General features: G+C 48.8%; 1 protein-coding gene across 1 annotated transcript in view; it reads left to right on the top strand.

The window, feature by feature from the left end:
* Nucleotides 1–19,828, top strand: part of LOC140411419 (uncharacterized) — a 373,458-nt gene that overhangs the window by 172,562 nt on the left and 181,068 nt on the right. The window contains exons 10-12 of the mRNA XM_072500526.1: nt 2,266–2,319; nt 8,880–8,924; nt 19,157–19,192. Coding sequence (XP_072356627.1) covers nt 2,266–2,319; nt 8,880–8,924; nt 19,157–19,192 — 135 coding nt within the window. The remainder of the gene's footprint in view (nt 1–2,265; nt 2,320–8,879; nt 8,925–19,156; nt 19,193–19,828) is intronic.

Below are 19,828 nucleotides of genomic sequence, written 5' to 3' on the forward strand. Positions count from 1 at the left end.
TTTGAATCTTACGAGACGTTTTGAGCTTCGCGATTCCCAATGGAGGCCTCTCGCGAGGTTCAACGGCCTTGTCCTGACACCAAGTCAGACACATTGAGGCCACTGAATCGCGCCCATTAACTCTGTTTCTCTCTTCACAGATATTGTCAGACCTGTCGAGTGTTTCTCGCACTTTCACTTTTTAAGTAGATTTCTGCAGCATTTTGCTTTTATTAACAATAAGTGTCTGATTTTAATATATTAGAGCCTAATACCTGACTGCATTTAAATCCTTCTCTGTTGAAAACCTTTGCGCCAGTAACTGTAGGGTTACACTGAGAGAGCAATCAGACTTCATTCTTGGGTAATGTCCATTGGTTCAGCAAGTATTGCCAGTTCAGTTAATAGTGAAGCGTGTGAATGTGAAGTAAAATACTCTAAAAATCTCTTCAAACTAGGTTGATTTTTGAACTCATTATTCTGCATTTGGATTTCAAAGAGAAACTATAAATTTGATCTCATGTTTCAGTAACTGATATGTATCTCCTACTTGAAAGGCTGGATTATTTAATCATACTTCATTAGCTCCCTGTCCATTTACTCCGCCTCTTTAATTATCCTTTGTTTCGTTAAAATACTGTGAAGACTTTGAAAGCAGACATCTTTTTTCCTCAGTAATGATATTTGTACGGTAGCACCTAACTCCTGTGCAACCGCTAAGCGGTACACTGCTCACGCACGTGCAAATGCCATGTGTTTGAGTGAAATGGCACCGCCAGCTGCCGGTAAGGAAGGCGGCGCTACTCAAATTGTTCGTAGTCAGAAGTGCAAATCCATTGGGTGGATTTCACCCCAGACCCCGTGGGTAGATTGAATGGTGGGCTGGGGGGGGGAGGGGGGGGGAGGGTAGAATTCGGCGGGAGGTCCAAAACTCGGTCTCACGCCAACATGGAAATTACAGTGGGATCATTCGCTACTAACTGTCATGGCGGGTTGTGATTCCCGCTAGAGGCAGCAGTGAAACCAATCTGCATTGCGCTAATGGGTTGTAGATGCAGGCAAACACAGAATCTTCCCTCCATGACTGATTCGCATCAGCACCAGTGGGAAACCACGCCAGTTCAGAACATGTCTGGGTCAGCATGGTGTGCAAAATATGGGATTCATGTCAAGTAGACCTTGGTCAGCTCGTGGACATCAAAGAGAAAATGGGGGGCCTCCAGCTACTGGAGCCGAGAGCACCACAGGGTGGGTGGAGCTTCATCCAAGTGGGTCCTCCGCGTAGCAGCTTCCAGAAAATGGAGGTTCTCCCCACAGCAACCTCTTACTACCCAACCTTTGGACCATCTTCTAGGGACTTCGTAATGGGTTTTAGTCATCGAGCTGAAGGCTCTGGGCCCTGACAACATTCTGGCAATAATACTGAAGACATGTGCTCCAGAACTTGCTGCACGCCTCGCCAAGTTGTTCCAGTACAGGGGCAGCATTGGCATGAAAATGAAAATGAAAATCGCTTATTGTCACAAGTAGGCTTCAAATGAAGTTACTGTGAAAAGCCCCTAGTCGCCACATTCCAGCGCCTGTTCGGGGAGGCTGTTACGGGAATCGAACCGTGCTGCTGGCCTGCCTTGGTCTGCTTTCAAAGCCAGTGATTTAGCCCTGTGCTAAACACCAATGTGGAAAATTGGCCAATTGTGTCCTGTGCACAAAAAGCAGGACCAATCCAATCTGGCCAATTACTGCCCCATCAACATCCTCTCAATCATCAGTAAACTGATGGAAGTGGTCATCAACAGTGCGATCACGCAGCACTTGCTTAGCAGTAACCTGCTCAGGAACATGGTCCTGCCGGTTCATTCAACTCTTGACCTTATTACAGATTTGGTTCAAACATTGTCAGCTGAACTCCAGAGGAGAGGTGAGAGTGACTGCCCTTGGCATCAAGGCAGCATTTGACCAAGTATAGCATCAAGGATCCCTAGCTAAACTGGAGTTAATATACATCAGGGGGAAAGGGGAAAACTCTCCGCTGGTTGGAGTTATGGCACAAAGGAAGATGGTTGTGGTGGTTGGAGGTCAATCATCTCGGCTCCAGGATATCACTGCAGGAGTTCCTCAGGGTAGCATCCTAGACTCAACCATCTTCAGCTACTTCATCAATGACCTTCTTTCCCTGCATAATGACAGAAGTGGGGGCAGATGGAATGGTGGGGTAGGGTGTGAAGAACTGTGTTTGCAGCTTCTGCATACAATGAATAGTTACACTTCTCATTTTCTGTCAATCAGGGTGAAAAAGGAGACCTTGGAAAAACTGGATCACAAGGCTTACCTGCGAGAGATGTAAGTTTTTTTTTCTCCTGTTTGTTTAGTGCGTAGCACTCTTGTCTGAGTCGGAGGATTGCATGCTGAACTCTCGCCCTGATCTACACTGACACTTTACTTGGCAGTGCGGAGAGTGTGCTACAGAATTAAGGGGTGCAGAGCCATCTTTCAGAAGTAGGTGAGCTTGTAAAAGAGCCCCTCGTGCTATAGGCCAGGGAAGTTCATGTCACTATGTAACACTAGTTCCTTATCACTAAAATATATTATCTGGCTTTTAATCTTTGAGCAGTTAATAAAGCATTACTGGATACAAACTGCCCCATTTTTAACATTAGTGATACATTTTAAAAGTGTACTTAATTGGCTGTAAAGTACTTTGGGGCATCATGAAATCATCAAGGGATATTGGTGGGGGGAGGGGGGAGAAAGCCCACCCATGTTCACCTCGACTAAGTTCCATTCCATTAATCTCCATCCGACCACCTCCCTTGATTTTCCATTAGTTAGAAAGAGTGATCTAGAATGATTAGCCCTGACACATCCAGGCCGTGAGTTACCCCTGAGGATACAATCAAAAATTGAATCCAACAACATTGTGGGAGCAATGACTGCAGCAGTTCTTAGGGAGGTGGTGGTATAGTAGCATTCTTACTAGACCAGTAATCTTGAGACCCAAGGGTAATGCTCTGTGGGCATGGGTTCTAAACTGGAATGAAATGCCTAATGATTGTTGATTGTCATAAAAACCTATTGGCATTCACTAATGCCCTTCAGGGAAGGAAATCCTTACCTGGCCTGGCCTACCTATGTCTCCAGACCCACAGCAATGTGGTTGACTCTTATTGCCCTCTGAAAAGGCCCAACAAGCCACACAATTCGAGGGCAATTGCGAATGGCCAATAAATTCTTACCAGAGACGCCCACATCTCGCGAATAAATATTTTTTTTAAAGCTTCAAGGAGAAAGCCCAGTGCCGCCTGCCCAGGACATGTTTAGGTAGACGTACCTGTGGCCTTAGCTCCATTGCCCACATCCCAATGAAAAAAAACATTAACTGAGAAATGATGTTTTGAAATTTACATATCTTTCAGAAGTGTCTTAAAAGCATTTGGGGTACAATAATTACCCAGCATCTACAAAGCAGATGAAAAGTGATCAGACCGTAATCCTCAGATTATGAGCTTCGCAGTAATCTTGCATCCTCAATATTGATTGTTAGAGAAAATGAAAGGAATTATTATTGGGCTTTCACTGATGGTCATAAAATCTGACTAATGATCCATTATTCGCTTGTTTATTGCTTCAGAATTTAAACTCATTTAGTCATTTTAGTGGACATATTTTATAGCCCTCCACTCACTTGCAAATGCATGTTGTATCTAATTGTGGCAGTACAATTTACTGCACCAGTCCCTAGAGTATATTTTATCACTGAAAAAATCTTGTCCTTGTGTTAGATTTTGTGTGGTATGTATCCCTGTTAAACAACTACTGTCTATCAAGGGAACCGACTACAGTATAGTCAGTTCATCTCATGACTGATAGAAAAAATGTAGGTTAATGATGAGAGAAATTATCTACAATTATTAAAGATTTCTAAAGTGAACTTGGGCTGATAGTGCCAAGGAACATTCACCTCCCAGAAGTTCCACGCAATTACCATCTCTGACTGGACTAGCCGTATAAATACTGTGGCCACAAGAGCAGGTCAGAGGCTGGGAATCCTGCAGCGAGTAACTCACCTTCTGACTCCCCAAAGCCTGTCCATTATCTACAAGGCACAAGTCAGGAGTGTGTTGGAATACTCTCTATTTGCCTGGATGAGTGCAGCTCTAACAACACCATCCAGGACAAAGCAGCCTGCTTGATTTGCATTCTGTCCAGCACCAATGGCAGCAGTTTGTATCATCTAAAAAATGCACTGCATCAACTCCCCAAGGCTTCTTTAACAATGCTTTCCAACCGACGACCTCGGACACCTAGAAGGGCAATGGCAGCAGGTGCATGGGAACCCCACACCTGCAAGTTCCCTCCAAGCCACACACACCAATGTATTGCTGTTCCTTCACTGTCGCTGGGTCAAAATCTGGGAACTCCCTTCCTAACAGTGCTGTGCATGTCCCTACACCACATGGACTGCGGTGGTTCAAGAAGGCAGCTCAACACCACCTTCTCAAGGGCAATTAGATGGGGAATAAATGCTGGCCTAGCCACCGACACCCATAATATTTATCTCTTTGATTTTTATCTGATCTTGCTGAGGAGACATGCAATTTTTTTAACTCAACCATGGACTGTCGGCATTGCTGGCCAAGCCCGCATTTATTGCCACTCCCTAATTCTCCATGAGGTAGTGATGGTATTGGTATAATGGTCTCCCTGACTCCAGCTTAGGTGGCCTTCCAGGTTCTAGTTGCTAAGATACAGAACAATTCTCCCATCAAACCTAGGTAGAAGTAAAAGGGTCTGATCTTTAAAGTCATCTTTGCAAGGAGAAGATGAAGCAGGAAAAATAAATTGCGAAAAGTTACTGATCAAGGTGTTAGGATTCATAACAAAGACATAAAAAACAGCACAAGTGTACTTTACCTGAATGCTCGTAGTATACGAAATAAAGTAAATGAGTTGATGGCGCAAATCATCATGAATGACTATGATTTAGTGGCCATTACTGAAACATGGTTAAAAGATGGTCACGACTGGGAGTTAAATATCCAAGGGTATCAGACTATACGAAAGGATAGAATGGACAGTAAGGGCGGTGGTGTAGCTTTGTTGTTTAAGGATGGCATCCGGGCAATAGTAAGGGATGATATTGGTGCTATGGAGGACAAGGTTGAATCAATTTGGGTGGAAATCAGGAATAGTAAGGTCACTGATAGGAGTAGTCTACAGGCCACCAAATAGTAACAGGATGGTAGGGCAGGCAATAAGCAAAGAAATAACGGATGCATGTAGAAATGGTACAGCGGTTATCATGAGAGATTTTAATCTGCATATCGATTGGTGTAACCAGGTTGGTAAAGGCAGCCTTGAGGAGGAGTTTATAGAATGCGCCCGGGATAATTTCCTGGAACAGTATGTAATGGAACCTACCAGGGAACAAGCGGTCCTAGATCTGGTCCTGTGTAATGAGGCAGGATTGATGAATGATCTCATAGTTCGGAATCCTCTTGGAAGGAGCGACCACAATATGGTGGAATTTAAAATACAGTTGGAGGATGACAAGGTAAAATCAAACACTAGTGTTTTGTGCTTAAAGAAAGGCGATTACAATGGGATGAGAGAAGAACTAGCTAAGGTAGACTGGGAGCAAAGACTTCATGGTGAAGCAGTTGAGGAACAGTGGAGAACCTTCCGAGCGATCTTTCACAGTGTTCAGAAAAGGTTCATACCGACAAAAAAGAAAGACGGTAGAAAGGGGAAAAATCGACCGTGGATATCTAAGGAGGTGAGGGAAAGTATCAAATTGAAGGAAAAAACATACAAAGTGGCAAAAATTAGTGGGAGACTAGAGGACTGGGAAGTCTTTAGGGGACAACAGAAAGCTACTAAAAAAGCCATAAAGAGTAAGGTAGACTATGAAAGTAAACTTGCTCAGAATATAAAAGCAGATAGTAAAAGCTTCTACAAATATATAAGACAAAAAAGAGTGGCTAAGGTAAATATTGGTCCTTTGGAAGATGAGAAGGGAGATTTAATAATAGGAGACGGGGAAATGGCTGAGGAGCTGAACAGGTTTTTTGGGTCAGTCTTCACAGTGGAGGACACAAATAACATGCCAGTGACTGATGGAAATAAGGATATGATAGGTGAGGACCTTGAGATGATTGTAATCACTAAGGAGGCAGTATTGGGCAAGCTAATGCGGCTAAAGGTAGACAAGTCTCCTGGCCCTGATGGGATGCATCCCAGAGTGTTAAAAGAGATGGCTAGGGAAATTGTAAACGCACTAGTGATAATTTATCAAAATTCACTAGACTCTGTGGTGGTCCCAGAGGATTGGAAAGTAGCAAACGTGACACCACTGTTTAAAAAAGGAGGTAGGCAGAAAGCGGGTAATTCTAGGCCGGTAAGCTTAACTTCGGTTGTAGGGAAAATGCTGGAATCTATCATTAAGGAGGAAATAGCGGGGCACCTGGAGGGAAATTGTCCCATTGGGAAGACGCAGCATGGATTCACAAAGCGTAGGTCGTGTCTGACTAATTTGGTAGAATTTTTTGAGGACGTTACCAGTGCAGTAGATAATGGGGAGCCAATGGATGTGGTATATCTGGATTTCCAGAAAGCTTTTGACAAGGTGCCACACAAAAGGTTGCTGCACAAACTAAAGATGCATGGCATTGAGGGTAAAGTGGTAGCATGGGTGGAGGATTGGTTAACTAACAGAAAGCAGAGAGTGGGGGTAAATGGGTTTTTCTCTGGTTGGCAACCTGTAACTAGTGGGGTCCATCAAGGATCAGTGTTGGGCCCGCAGTTGTTCACAATTTACATAGACGATTTGGAGTTGGGGACCAAGTGCAATGTGTCAAAGTTTGCAGACGACACTAAGATGAGTGGTAAAGCAAAAAGGGCAGAGGATACCGGAAGTCTGAGGAAGGATTTGGATAGGTTAGGTGAATGGGCTAGGGTCTGGCAAATGGAATTCAATGTTGCCAAGTGTGAGGCTATCCATTTTGGGAGGAATAACAGCAGAATGGATTATTATTTAAACGGTAAGATGTTAAAACATGCTGCTGTGCAGAGGGACCTGGGTGTGCTGGTGCACGAGTCGCAAAATGTTGGTGTGCAGGTGCAACAGGTGATTAAGAAGGCTAATCGAGTTTTGTCTTTCATTGCTAGTGGGATGGAGTTCAAGACTAGTGAGGTTATTCTGCAATTGTATAGGGTGTTGGTGAGGCCGCATCTGGAGTATTGTGTTCAGTTTTGGTCTCCTTACCTGAGAAAGGACATATTGGCACTGGAGGGAGTGCAGAGGAGATTCACTAGGTTGATCCCAGAGTTGAGGGGATTAGATTATGACGCGAGGTTGAGTAAACTGGGACTGTACTCATTGGAGTTTAGAAGGATGCGGGGGGATCTTATTGAGACATATAAAATTATGAAGGGAATAGATAGGATAGATGCGGGCAGGTTGTTTCCACTGGTCGGGGAAAGCAGAACTAGGGGGCATAGCCTCAAAATAAGGGGAGGTAGATTTAGGACGGAGTGTAGGAGGAACTTCTTCACCCAAAGGGTTGTGAATCTCTGGAATTCCTTGCCCAGTGAAGCAGTTGAGGCTCCTTCTTTAAACGTTTTTAAGAAAAAGATAGATGCCTTTCTAAAGAATAAAGGGATTCGGGGATATGGTGTACGGGCCGGAGAGTGGAGCTGAGACCACAAAGATCAGCCATGATCTCATTAAATGGCGGAGCAGGCTCGAGGGGCCAGATGGCCTACTCCTGTTCTTAGTTCTTATGTTCTTATGAAGACAACTGGGAGACTTTGCTTGCTCTCCTCTTGAACAAATTTGTAAAGGCAAATCTGCAATCATCGCTTTAGCTGTATGTGATCATGATGTTGTTCATTCTTCCATGACAGTCAATGTGCATTTAGGTATTAGATGAAGGCCCCACTCATCAGTGGGCTTCCTGAACCATAATTCTGAAGTATAATATTGATGTTAGTTAATTCAAATATAGATTACGTGAAGTAAACAAAACCTTTTTCATTTAATGTGTGAGGTTAGTCTTGCCTCTTTAAAATTTTCACTCACTTTCTGTCAAGAACGTATTGTCAGTAAGATTGGGAGTTGATATGCTACCACCCATGCAGTCCTGACCAATTTTCTTACTGCGTAGAAATTCAGACTCATTACTCTATTTCCTTCTACTTTTTTCCTCACAGAACCTCAGAACAATGGAATTTCTTCCTGTGCACGGTCCTCCCTTGCTTCCACAATTTACAGTTTTTTTCTTAAAGCATGGCCATTACTTCCATTTTCACTCCTATTCTCATCCCTGATGAGGACATGCCATCAGGCCTGGATATTTCAGCAGGTTGCTTTTTGTTTTAAAGTATGAAATACAGTGTAATAAATAACAGAATTGTTTGCAGGGCAGCTAGATTCAGTTTTGCTCTAGTAACTCTCAAAACAATTTGCAGAACTTTACCTTCATTTTGAAAGATCGGTGGCACAGTGGTTAGCACTGCTGCCTCACAGCGTCAGGGACCCAGGTTCAATTCCAGCCTCGGGTGACTCTGTGTGGAATTTGCACTTTGTCCCCGTGTCTGCATGGGTTTCCTCCGGGTGCTCTGGTTTCCTCCCACAGTCCAAAGATGTGTAGGTTAGGTGGCTTGGCCATGCTAAAATTGTCCCTTTGTGTCCAAAAGGTTAGGTGGGGCTAGAGGGATAGGGTGGGAAAGGAAGCCAGGGTAGAGTGCTCGCTCAGAGGATTAGTGCAGACTTGATGGGCCAAATGGCCTCCTTCTGCACTGTCGGGATTCTAAGGACAATCATGTTGTTTTCACGTAATTATTAATGTAAAGCGAGGATGTCTAATTTAATATTAAAGCATTCAATCTCTTATCTTGTACAGGGTTTAAAGGGAGATCCGGGTGTTCCTGGTCCAAGAGGAGAAAAAGTAAGTTTAATTTGGAATTTTTTAAGCGGCAGTTTTGATACGAGATTTTTCACATGCGAGTCAAAAATATCCACTTGTCAGAAGGGATTGAATGTGCTTGAGAGATTGTGGATGTCCTGGGCACTATGCCGACTTTGTGTGGTAATTGTGAAACAGCACCCTGCCTTCAGCCAGTTACTTGGTTTAGCTCAGTTGACTGGACAGCAGGCGAGCAAGGCCAGCAGCGCGGGTTCAATTGCTGTATTGGTTGAGGTTATGAAGGCCTCACCTGGGGTGTGGCGACCGTCTGGTTAAATCACCACCAGTCAACTGTCCCCCTCAAAAGGGGAAGGCAATCTGTGGTCATCTGGGACTGTGATGAACTTACTTACTTTATTTTCCACAGAATTATAAACAAAGCCCCTGCCTGTAGTTACGCAGGACGAATCTGAGCTTCACTGAAAATTGATTAAAATACAAGCGAGGCAATATCTGCTACTTAAGATAAAGTGCAAATTCTAAAACGGTAGATAGTAAATTTGATTATGCAATGAAAGGTATAACCTTTCAGAAGACGGAGCTTGAGAAATTCTTGGGGATGATAGCAACCACTCATTGAAAACATCCCTGCAATGTCTGAAGCAATTGCCAAGTCAAAGGAATGAGATGTGAGAGCAGATGCATAAAATATAAGCACATGGGAGTAACATAACACCCCTGTCATGTATTGGTAGGAACATACTTGCAATACGTGTCCAAGTCTTGCGGCTGCATCTTCAGAGACATTATGGAAAGTGTGAGGGAGAAGGACGAAGGTGTTTCTAAAATTAGGGGATCCAGGAAAGGGTTAAATTCTTCCCATCAACAATCGGTGACTATTTGCTGGTTTTCACGCTCCGTCTACATTGAAAATGAACCAGGATTCTAATGAGATGCAAAAATAAACTTCACATTGAATTTTCATTTGGTCAGTTCGACAACCACTTTCAATTTGTTAGGCATGACCTTCATCTGTCAAAGCCATGCTGACTATCCCAGATCAAAACCTGCCTGTCCAAGTGGAGATCAATTTTCTCCTTCAGAGTTTTCTCCAGTAGTTTCCATCGCACTGATGTGAGACTCGCTGGTCTGTAATTCCCTTGTTTATCTCTATCACCTTCTTGAAAAGTGGAACCAATATTCGCTGTCCTCCAATCCTCTGGCACCTCCCATGTGGCCAGTGCGGAAATAAACATTTTCTTCCCTTGCCCCTTACGGCAGCCTGGATGACAACTCATCCTGACTTGGGGATTTGTCCACTTTATCCGTCAAAACCTCCAATACCTCCTCACTCCCCATGTTCTAGCATCATCACCATGGAATCACTACAGTTCAGAAGGAGGCCATTCTGCCCATCGAGTCTACACCGACCCTCAAAAAAGCACCCCAGCAGGCCCAATACCCCATCCTATCCGTGTACTACCCTGCTAACCTTTGGGGCAATTTATCATGGCCAATCCACCTAACCTGCATATCTTTGGACTGTGGGAGGAAACCAGAGCGCCCGGAGGAAACCCACGGAGAATGTGCAGACTCCACACAGTCACCCAATGTTGAATTGAACCTGGGGCCCTGGCACTGAGACAGCCATTCTAACCACCATGCGAAATCTCAGTCCCTCTTCCAGAATTTTGTACCGACATTCTTCTTCTCTCAAGTGCAGGCAGATGTGAAATGCTCGCTTAAAATTCTGATGCATGATCAATGACCACTAAAGCAAGGTTGTAGTCCAACTGAAGGCTTTAATAAGCTAGATGTTTCCCCCAGCAGCTCAGATGACAGAAAGATGGCGGCTGGGGCAGCACAGGCTCTTGTACCCCGCCTTGCAGGGTGGAGCTACCATACATCTTGACCAATAGGAAACATACAATATCTATCAATGGTGTTCCAGCATTACCAGGTACCGTAATACCTCTACACAGACTACCACATTCACCTCCTGTTAAAAAAGAGGCTGGTGGGTTGGTGGCTTGATATTACAGCATAGTAACGTGGTAGAAATTATAGTTATGGAGGTACCGTAATACCTCCGTACAGCGTTTTGTAACTATTTACAGATTCACAATTAACTATATACACTTTAAAATGAAGCAATCAGTCGATCGAGGGCCCTGGTCGTCCTCTGTGATCGTCGAAGCTTTGGTGGTGACACCGGTGAGGCTCGGGCGTCTGTGATTCCGGGAGCGTGGCCTCGATCTCTGTGGCAGCTTCAACACCCCTAGACGGCGCTGGTGGGGAAAACGGTTGACCTGGGAAGGAGCGTCTGCGGTGTGCGTCGGTGGGTGGGGGGCCTAGACGGGGCCAGCGGAAGGACCGATCCTCCTGTAAGGTGCACCGGTGGGAGGGAGGGTGGGACTGGTGGCTGGGGTGTGCGTGGGGATCCGACGGGCACCAGGTCTCGGAGGGAGACTGTATCTTGTCAGCCGTCGGGGTACGCCACGTAGGCGTACTGGGGGTTAGCGTGGAGAAGATGGACCCTCTCAACCAACGGGTCCGACTTGTGTGCCCGCACGTGTTTTCGGAGTAGGATGGGTCCGGGTGCTGCCAGCCAGGTTGGGAGCGATGTCCCAGAGGAGTACTTCCTGGGGAAGACAAGGAGACGTTCGTGAGGTGTTTGGTTGGTCATGGTAAAAAGCAGTGACCGGATGGAGTGGAGGGCATCCGGGAGGAATTCCTGCCAGCGGGAGACTGGGAGATTCCTGGACCGTAGGGCCAGTAGGACGGTCTTCCAGACCGTTCCGTTCTCCCTTTCTACCTGTCCGTTACACCGGGGGTTGTAACTGGTCGTCCTGCTCAAGGCGATGCCCTTTCTGAGCAGGGATTGACGCAGTTCGTCGCTCATAAAGGAGGACCCCCTATCACTGTGTATGTAAGCGGGGAACCCAAACAGTGTAAAGATGCTAAGGAGGGCCTTGATGACGGTGGTTGCGGTCATGTCGGGGCAGGGGATGGCGAATGGAAACCGGGAGTACTTGTCAATCACATTCAGGAAGTACATTTTACAGTCGGTGGAGGGGAGGGGGCCTTTGAAATCCATGCTGAGGCGTTCAAAGGGACGGGAACCCTTTATCAGGTGCGCTTTCTCTGGTCGGTAGAAGTGCGGTTTGCACTCCGCGCAGATTTGGCAGACCCTGGTGGCTGTCCTGACCTCCTCGATGGAGTAGGGCAGGTTGCGGGTCTTGATAAAGTGGAAAAAGCAAGTGGTCCCCGGGTGGGATCGGAGGCGGTCCACTTGTGTGGTGGCACATGTGCCGCGGGACAGGGCATCAGGAGGCTTGTTTAGCTTCCCGAGATGATACAAGATCTCGTAGTTGTAGGTGGAGAGTTCGATCCTCCACCGCAAGATCTTATCGTTTTTTATCTTGCCCCGCTGTGCATTATCGAACATGAAAGCAACCGACCGTTGGCCAGTGGGGAGAGTGAATCTCCTGCTGGCCAGGTAATGCCGCCAATGTCGCACAGCTTCTACTATGGCCTGGGCCTCCTTTTCGACTGAGGAGTGGCAGATTTCGGAAGCATGGAGGGTACATGAGAAGAAGGCCACGGGTCTGCCCGCTTGGTTGAGGGTGGCCGCCAGAGCTACGTCAGACGCATTGCTCTCAACCTGGAAGGGGAGGGACTCGTCGATGGCGTGCATCGTGGCTTTTGCAATGTCTGCTTTGATGCGGCTGAAGGCCTGGCGGTCCTCTATCGACAGGGGAAAAGCTGTGATCGGATCAGGGGACGGACCTTGTCTGCATAGTTGGGGACCCACTGGGCGTAGTAAGAGAAAAACCCTAAACACGCATTTATCCTTGTTATACGTAAGGTTAAGGATCTTTGCGATTTGGAGGAATTTTCGGAGGTTGGTCTCGTGGTCCTGCTGGTCGTGGCCGCAGATGGTGACATTATCGAGATACGGGAATGTTGCCCGTAAACCGTACCGGTCAACCAATCGGTCCATCTCGCGCTGGAAGACCGAGACCCCGTTAGTGACACCAAAGGAAACCCTGAGGAAATGGTAGAGCTGCCCATCTACCTCGAAGGCAGTGTATTTGCGGTCACTAGTGCGGATGGGGAGCTGGTGGTAGGCGGACTTAAGATCCACCGTGGGGAAGACCTTGTAATGCGCGATCCTGTTTACCAGGTCGGATATGCGGGGAGAGGGTACGCATCCAGCTGCGTAAACCTGTTGATGGTCTGTCTGGAGTCGATGACCATCCTATGCTTCTCCCCGGTCTTTACCACCACGACTTGAGCTCTCCAGGGACTGTTGCTCGCTTCAATGACTCCTTCCCTCAGTAGCTTTTGGACCTCTGACCTAATAAAGATCTGATCTTGGGCACTGTACCATCTGCTCCTGGTGGCGACAGGTTTGCAATCCGGGGTGAGGTTCGCAAACAGGGAAGGCGGATCGACCTTGAGGGTCGCAAGGCTGCAGACAGTGAAAGGGGGTATAGGGCCGCCGAATTTGAAAGTTAGACTTTGGAGATTACACTAGAAGTCTAAACCTAGGAGTGTGGCCGCGCAGAGGTGGGGAAGGACGTAGAGCCGGTAATTTTTAAACTCCCTTCCCTGGACCGTGAGGTTTGCTACACAAAACCCCTTTATCTCTACTGAGTGGGAACCGGAGGCCAGGGAGATTTTTTGATTAATGGGGTGGACGAGGAGAGAACAGCGCCTTACCATGTCGGGGTGTATGAAGCTTTCTGTGCTCCCAGAGTCGATTAAGCAGGACGTCTCGTGCCCGTTGATTAGTACTGTTGTTGTAGCAGTTGAGAGTGTTCAAGGCCGGGACTGGTCCAGGGTCACCGAGGCTAATCGCAGCAGTTGAGTGTTCTCTTCGGGCGGAGGTGCGGTCAGCCGAGCTGGGGTCCTGGGAGTCCATCCAAGATGGCGGCTCCCATGGGTTGCACATGGCTTGGGATGCACAAAGTGGCAGCACCCATCCATCGAACGTGGCGTCTGTGGGACAAGGTGGCGGCACCCGGGGGCCGCACATGGTATTGGAGGACGAAGATGGCGGCGCCCGCTGGCCGCACGGGGACCGTGGAGAGGTTTGTAGTGGCGGTCCGCATTCGCCACCGGAGACCACGGCGACCGCACGGGCCTGGCATACCACCACGAAGTGGCCCTTTTTTACCGCATCCCTTGCAGGTGGAAGCGTGGGCCGGGCAGCGCTGGTGGGGGTGCTTGGCCTGCCTGCAAAAGTAGCAGCGGGGCCCCCCGGGGTTGCCAGGCCGCCTTGCAGCACAAGCTTGTGGGGGATGGGAGATGTCTCGGGGTCGGCTTCGGAGGGGTTCCACGCTGCCCAGGGGGCTGCCGCGCGGTCGGGCAGCACATGGACGTTGGTAGTCTGTTTAGAGGTATTACGGCACCTGGTAATGCTGGAACACCATTGGTAGATATTGTATGTTTCCTGTTGGTCAAGCTGTATGGTTAGCTCCGCTCTGCAAGGCGGGGTATAAGAGCCCGTGCCGCCCAAGCAGCCTTCTTTCTGTAGCTGAGCTGCTGGGGGGAACATCTAGCTTATTAAAGCCTTCAGTTGGACTACAACCTCACTTTAGTGGTCATTGATCGTGCATCAATTTAATAAGCTAAATTCAAAAGGAGGGAGTTTCGACCACACCGAGAAAGTACGTGTTGCGGTCGGTGGAGGGGAGGGGCCCTTTGAAGTCCACGCTGAGGCGTTCAAAGGGGCGGGAGGCCTTCACCAGGCGCGCACGGTCTGGTCGGTAGAAGTGCAGTTTACACTCCGCGCAGAGCTGGCAGTCTCTGGTGTGACCCCTGGGTGACAGAGGTTGTCAATGCAGGGTCCGGAGTCGGTCCACTTGTGCGCTGGCACATGTACCTCGCGATAGGGCATCGGGGGGGCTCGTTGAGCTTAGGCGATACAAAATCTCATAATTGTAGTTGGAGAGCTCGATCCTCCACCTCAAGATTTTATTGTTTTTGATCTTACCCCGCTGTGTGTTATTAAACATGAAGGCAACCAACTGTTCGTCAGTGAGGAGAGTGAATCTTCTGCCGGCCAGGTAATGCCTCCAATGCCGCACAGCTTCAACGATCGCTTGGGCCTCTTTTTTGATGGAGGAGTGCCGAACCTCGGAGGCATGGAGTGTGCGGGAAAAGAATGCCACGGGCCTGCCTGCCTGGTTGAGGATGGCGGCCAGAGCGACGTCTGATGCATTGCTCTCGACCTGGAAGGGGAGCGGCTCGTCGACCGCGTGCATCGCAGCCTTGGCGATGTCGGCCTTGATACGGTTAAAGGCCTGGTGAGCCTCGGCCGTCAGAGGAAAAACAGTGGATTGAATGAGTGGGCGGGCCTTGTCTGCATAGTTTGGGACCCACTAGGCGTAATACGAAAAGAACCCCAGGCAACGTTTGAGGGCCTTGAGGCAGTGGGGGAGGGGGAGTTCTATGAGGGGGCGCATACGATCGGGGTCGGGCCTCAGAACTCCGTTCTGGACCATATAGCCGAGGATGGCTAAGCGGTTCGTGCTGAACACGCACTTCTCCTTGTTATACGTGAGGTTGAGGAGAGTGGCGGTGTGGAAAAATTTGGCAAGGTTGGCGTCATGGTCCTGCTCATCGTGGCCGCAGATGGTGACATTGTCCAGGTATGGGAAAGTGGCCCGCAGCCCGTACCGGTCAAATATTCGGTCCATCTGCCGTTGGAAGACCGAGACCCCGTTGGTCTTGCCGAAGGCAACCCTAAGAAAGTGGTAAAGGCGGCCGTCTGCCTCGAAGGCAGTGTATGGGCGGTCCGCCTTGCGAATGCGGAGTGGTACGCGGCAGATTTCAGGTCTACTGTCGAGGAGACCCGGTACTGTGCAATCTGATTGACCATATCAGATATGCGTGGGAGGGGGTACGTGTCGAGCTGCATGTACCGATTGATGGTCTGACTATAGTCAACGACCATCCTGTTTTTCTCCCCAGTTTTGACCACTACCACTTGGGCTCTGCAGGGGCTGTTGCTGGCCTCGATGATGCCTTCCCGAAGCAGCCGCTGGACTTCAGACCTGATGAAGGTCCTGTCCTGGGTGCTGTACCATCTGCTCCTGGTGGCGACGGGTTTGCAATACGGGGTTAGGTTTGCAAAAAGGGAAGGTGGGTCGACCTTAAGGGTCTTAAGACCTTAAGGCGAGGCCACACACAGTAAGGGGTCGTAGGGGCCCGCCGAATTTCAGGGTTAGGCTCTGGAGGTTGCACTGGAAGTCCAGGCCCAGTAGCAAGGCAGCGCAGAGGTTAGGGAGGATGTAGAGGCGGAAGCCGCTGAACTCCATGCCCTGGACAGTGAGAGTGGCGATGCAGTACCCCCGGATCACCACGGAGCGGGACCCGGAGACCAGGGAGATTCTCTGGTTAGCGGGATGTACCGCGAGGGAGCAGCGCCTTACCGTATCGGGGTGAATGAAGCTCTCAGTGCTCCCGGAGTCCAGCAGGCAGGAGATCTCGTGCCCGTTGACCTTCACTTTAGTTGAAGCAGTCGCGAGGTTGTGTGGTCGAGATTGGTCAATCGTGACCGAGGCAACACGCGGCTGGTCATTGGCGGCTGCAGACAATGAGCAGCCGGATGAGGTGCCTGACGGGCATGGGCCCTGAGTCGGGTAAGATGGCGGCACGCTCTTATAGTGGGGAAAGCAAGATGGTGGCGCCTGTTGGTCCTGGGAGGAACAAGACGGCGGCGCCCACAGGTCGCACATGTTGCGAGTCGAGCAAGATGGCGGCATCCACTGGCCGCATGTGGTCCTGGGAGGGGAAGATGGCGGCGCCCACTGGCTGCAGGCGGGGGGGGCCGGGACAATAGTGGCGATTGAGCGGGCTTGGCACACTGCAGCAAAATGTCCCTTCTTGCCACAGGCCTTGCAGAGGGCGCTCCGCGCCGGGCAGCGCTGCCGGGGGTGTTTTGACTGCCCACAGAGGTAGTATTTGGGCCGCCCGGGGTTGATTGGCTGCCGCGCGGCACAGGCGTGGGATTGGCTGAGGGCAGTCGCTGATGGGGTCCACGATGGGGCGGCCGTCTGCGGAGTCCACGATGCACAGGGGGGGTGGGCCGCGCAGTCGGGGGCATAGGCCTGAATGTTGCGTGATGCGACCGTGAGTGAAAGCGCTAGGTTGCTGGTCACCGCCAGGTCGAGCATGACCCCCTCGAAGAGGCGCTGGCAGATGTAGTCAGACCCTATGCCCGTAACAAATGCATCTCTCATTAGCAAATTTGAGTGTTCCGCGGCCGAAACGGCCTGACAGTCACAGTCTCTAACTAGGGGGAGCAGGGCGCGCCAGAAATCTTCCACCGACTCACCGGGAAGTTGACGCCGCTTCGAGAGGAGGTGCCTGACGTAGAGTGTGTTAGTCCGCTGAGCGTAGTTTTCCTTCAGTAGCGCCATGGCCTCTGTGTAGGTCGGCGCATCCTGGACAAGTGGAAAGACGTTGGAGCTCAGCCGCGTGTAAAGGGTCTGGAGCTTCTGTGCTTCTGGAATTTCGTTTGGCGCAGACCCGACGTACGCTTCAAAAGGCTAGCCAATGTTCAAAGTCCTTTTTGGCGTTGTCTGCGTGCGGATGCAGCTGCAGGCGATCCGGCTTGATGCGGAGGCCCATCTTCTGAAAAACTCAGTGTAATAAATTGATGCACGATCAATTACACAAAGACGAGAGTAGGATGTAATCGAGGCTTTATTACACTGAGATGTGTGGCCTCCTACAGCAGCTGGCGAAATGGCTGCTGTACTGGGAGCACACATATCTATACTCTGCCTACAGGGCGGAGCAAGCAGGCAGGAATCTACCCCCGTACCAAAGTACAGGGGCTTTACCGTAAAGCACCTACATCAACATCCTATATATACAATATATACATCAGTGGTGACTACCATAAGGGGGAGCAATCAAGAGAGCTCCTTTGTCCTGGATGGTGTTGAGCGTCTTGTGTGTTGTTGGAGCTGCACTCATCCAGATAGGTGGAGTGTATTCCATTACATTCCTGACTTGTGCCCTGTAGACGGGCTTTGGGGAGTTATTCGTGGCAGGATTTCTAGCCTTTGACCTGCACTGTTAACCATAGTATTAATATGGATAGTCCAGTTCAGTTTCTGATCAATGGTAACCCCCAGGATGTTGATAGTGAGGGATTCAGTGATGGTAATGTTAATGAATGTCAAGCGGCGATGGGAGATGGCCATTACCTGGCACTTTCCTGGAGTTAACTGGTTCCAGAAGTGTCCTTTCTTTGAATTGTCCAAGTTAATGTTTTGGCTGCTTAAATACGTTTTTGAATTGTTAATGATTTAACCGTTCACCAACTCCGTACAATTTTGGTCTCCGTATTTAAGAAGGAATATAATTAAATTGGAAGCCATGCAGGGAAGGTTCGGTCGACTGATTCCTGGGATGAGAGGTTTATCCTGAGGAAAGGTTAGACAGGTTGGGCCACTATCCATTGAAATTTAGAAGAATGAGAGGTGACCTTATTAAAATCCTGAGAGGACCTGTTTAATAAGGGGATCAGGGGTCATGAGGAGAAGGCAAGAGAATGGGGATGAGAAAAATATCAGCCATGATTGAATGGCTGATATTTCGATGGGCCGAGTGGCCGAATTCTGCTCCTATGTCTTATGGGTGGATGCTGAAAGGGTGCCTCCCCTTGTGGGAGACTGGAATTAGGGGGACACAGTTTACAAATAAGAGATCACTGGGCAGCACAGTGGGGCAGTGGTTAGCATTGCTGCCTCACGGCGTCGAGGTCCCAGGTTCGATCCCGGCTCTGAGTCACTGTCCGTGTGGAGTTTGCACATTCTCCCCGTGTTTGCACGGGTTTTGCCCCCACAACACAAAGATATGCAGGGAGGTGGATTGGCCACGCTAAATTGCCCCTTAATTGGAAAAAAATGAATTGGCTACACTAACATTTTAAGAAAAAAAATAAGAGATCACCCATTTACTATGGAGATGAAGGGAATATTTATTTTCCCAGAGGGTCGGGAGTCTTTGGAATTCTCTTCCCCGCAGAACAGTGGAGGCTGGGTTATGGAAGGTTAAGTTCCATAGATTCTTTATTGACAAGGGAGTTCAAGGTTATAGGAGGGGGGGAGACAAGAAAGGGCCATAGTCAGATCAGGGATGATCTTTTCAAATGGTGGAGCAGGATCAAGGAGCCAATTGGCCTACTCCTCTTAATTCATATCTTTGTTTGCATGGATGTACTAACTATCTGACTTTTTTGTTTTTATTAGGGTGATATGGGTCCTCACGGTCCACCTGGATTATACGTAAGTACCTGGGACCTTGTGCTTTTTGTGGGTAAGGTTAGTAATTAAATTTGACAAAGGTGGAAGTCTTTGGGGCTAGAGCAGGCCAGGGCGATTCCTTTTGAAATGCTGGAACAACCAGTTCACTCAGACAGCATTCTCCGAATACTAGCCTTTTAGATCACAAGCTCAGGATCTTCATTTGTGATGTAAAGATATTTTAAATTATTTTTGCAGCACTGCACTTAAGTTTAATTTCACAGCTTGTGATTAAAATTGCAGATCACTTAATCATAGAATCCCTACGGTGCAGAAGGAGGCCATTCAACACATCGACTCTGCACCGGCCTACCCAAGCTCACTTCCCCGCCCTATCCCAATAACCCCTCAACCTAATCTGCACATCTTTTTTGAAAAAAGTCGCCACATTCCGGTGCCTGTTCGGGGAGGCTGCTACGGGAATCGAACCGTGCTGCTGGCCTGCCTTGGTCTGCTTTCAAAGCCAGCGATTTAGCCCTGTGCTAAACAGCCCCGTGTAACACTACAGGGGCAATTGAACACTAAGGGGCAATTTAGTATGGCCAATCCACCTAACCTGCACATCTTTGGTCTGTGGGTGGAAACCGGAGCACCCGGAGGGAACCCACGCAGACACTG

The sequence above is a fragment of the Scyliorhinus torazame genome, chromosome 4 (genome assembly GCF_047496885.1).
Source record: "Scyliorhinus torazame isolate Kashiwa2021f chromosome 4, sScyTor2.1, whole genome shotgun sequence".
Taxonomy (NCBI): Eukaryota; Metazoa; Chordata; class Chondrichthyes; order Carcharhiniformes; family Scyliorhinidae; genus Scyliorhinus; species Scyliorhinus torazame.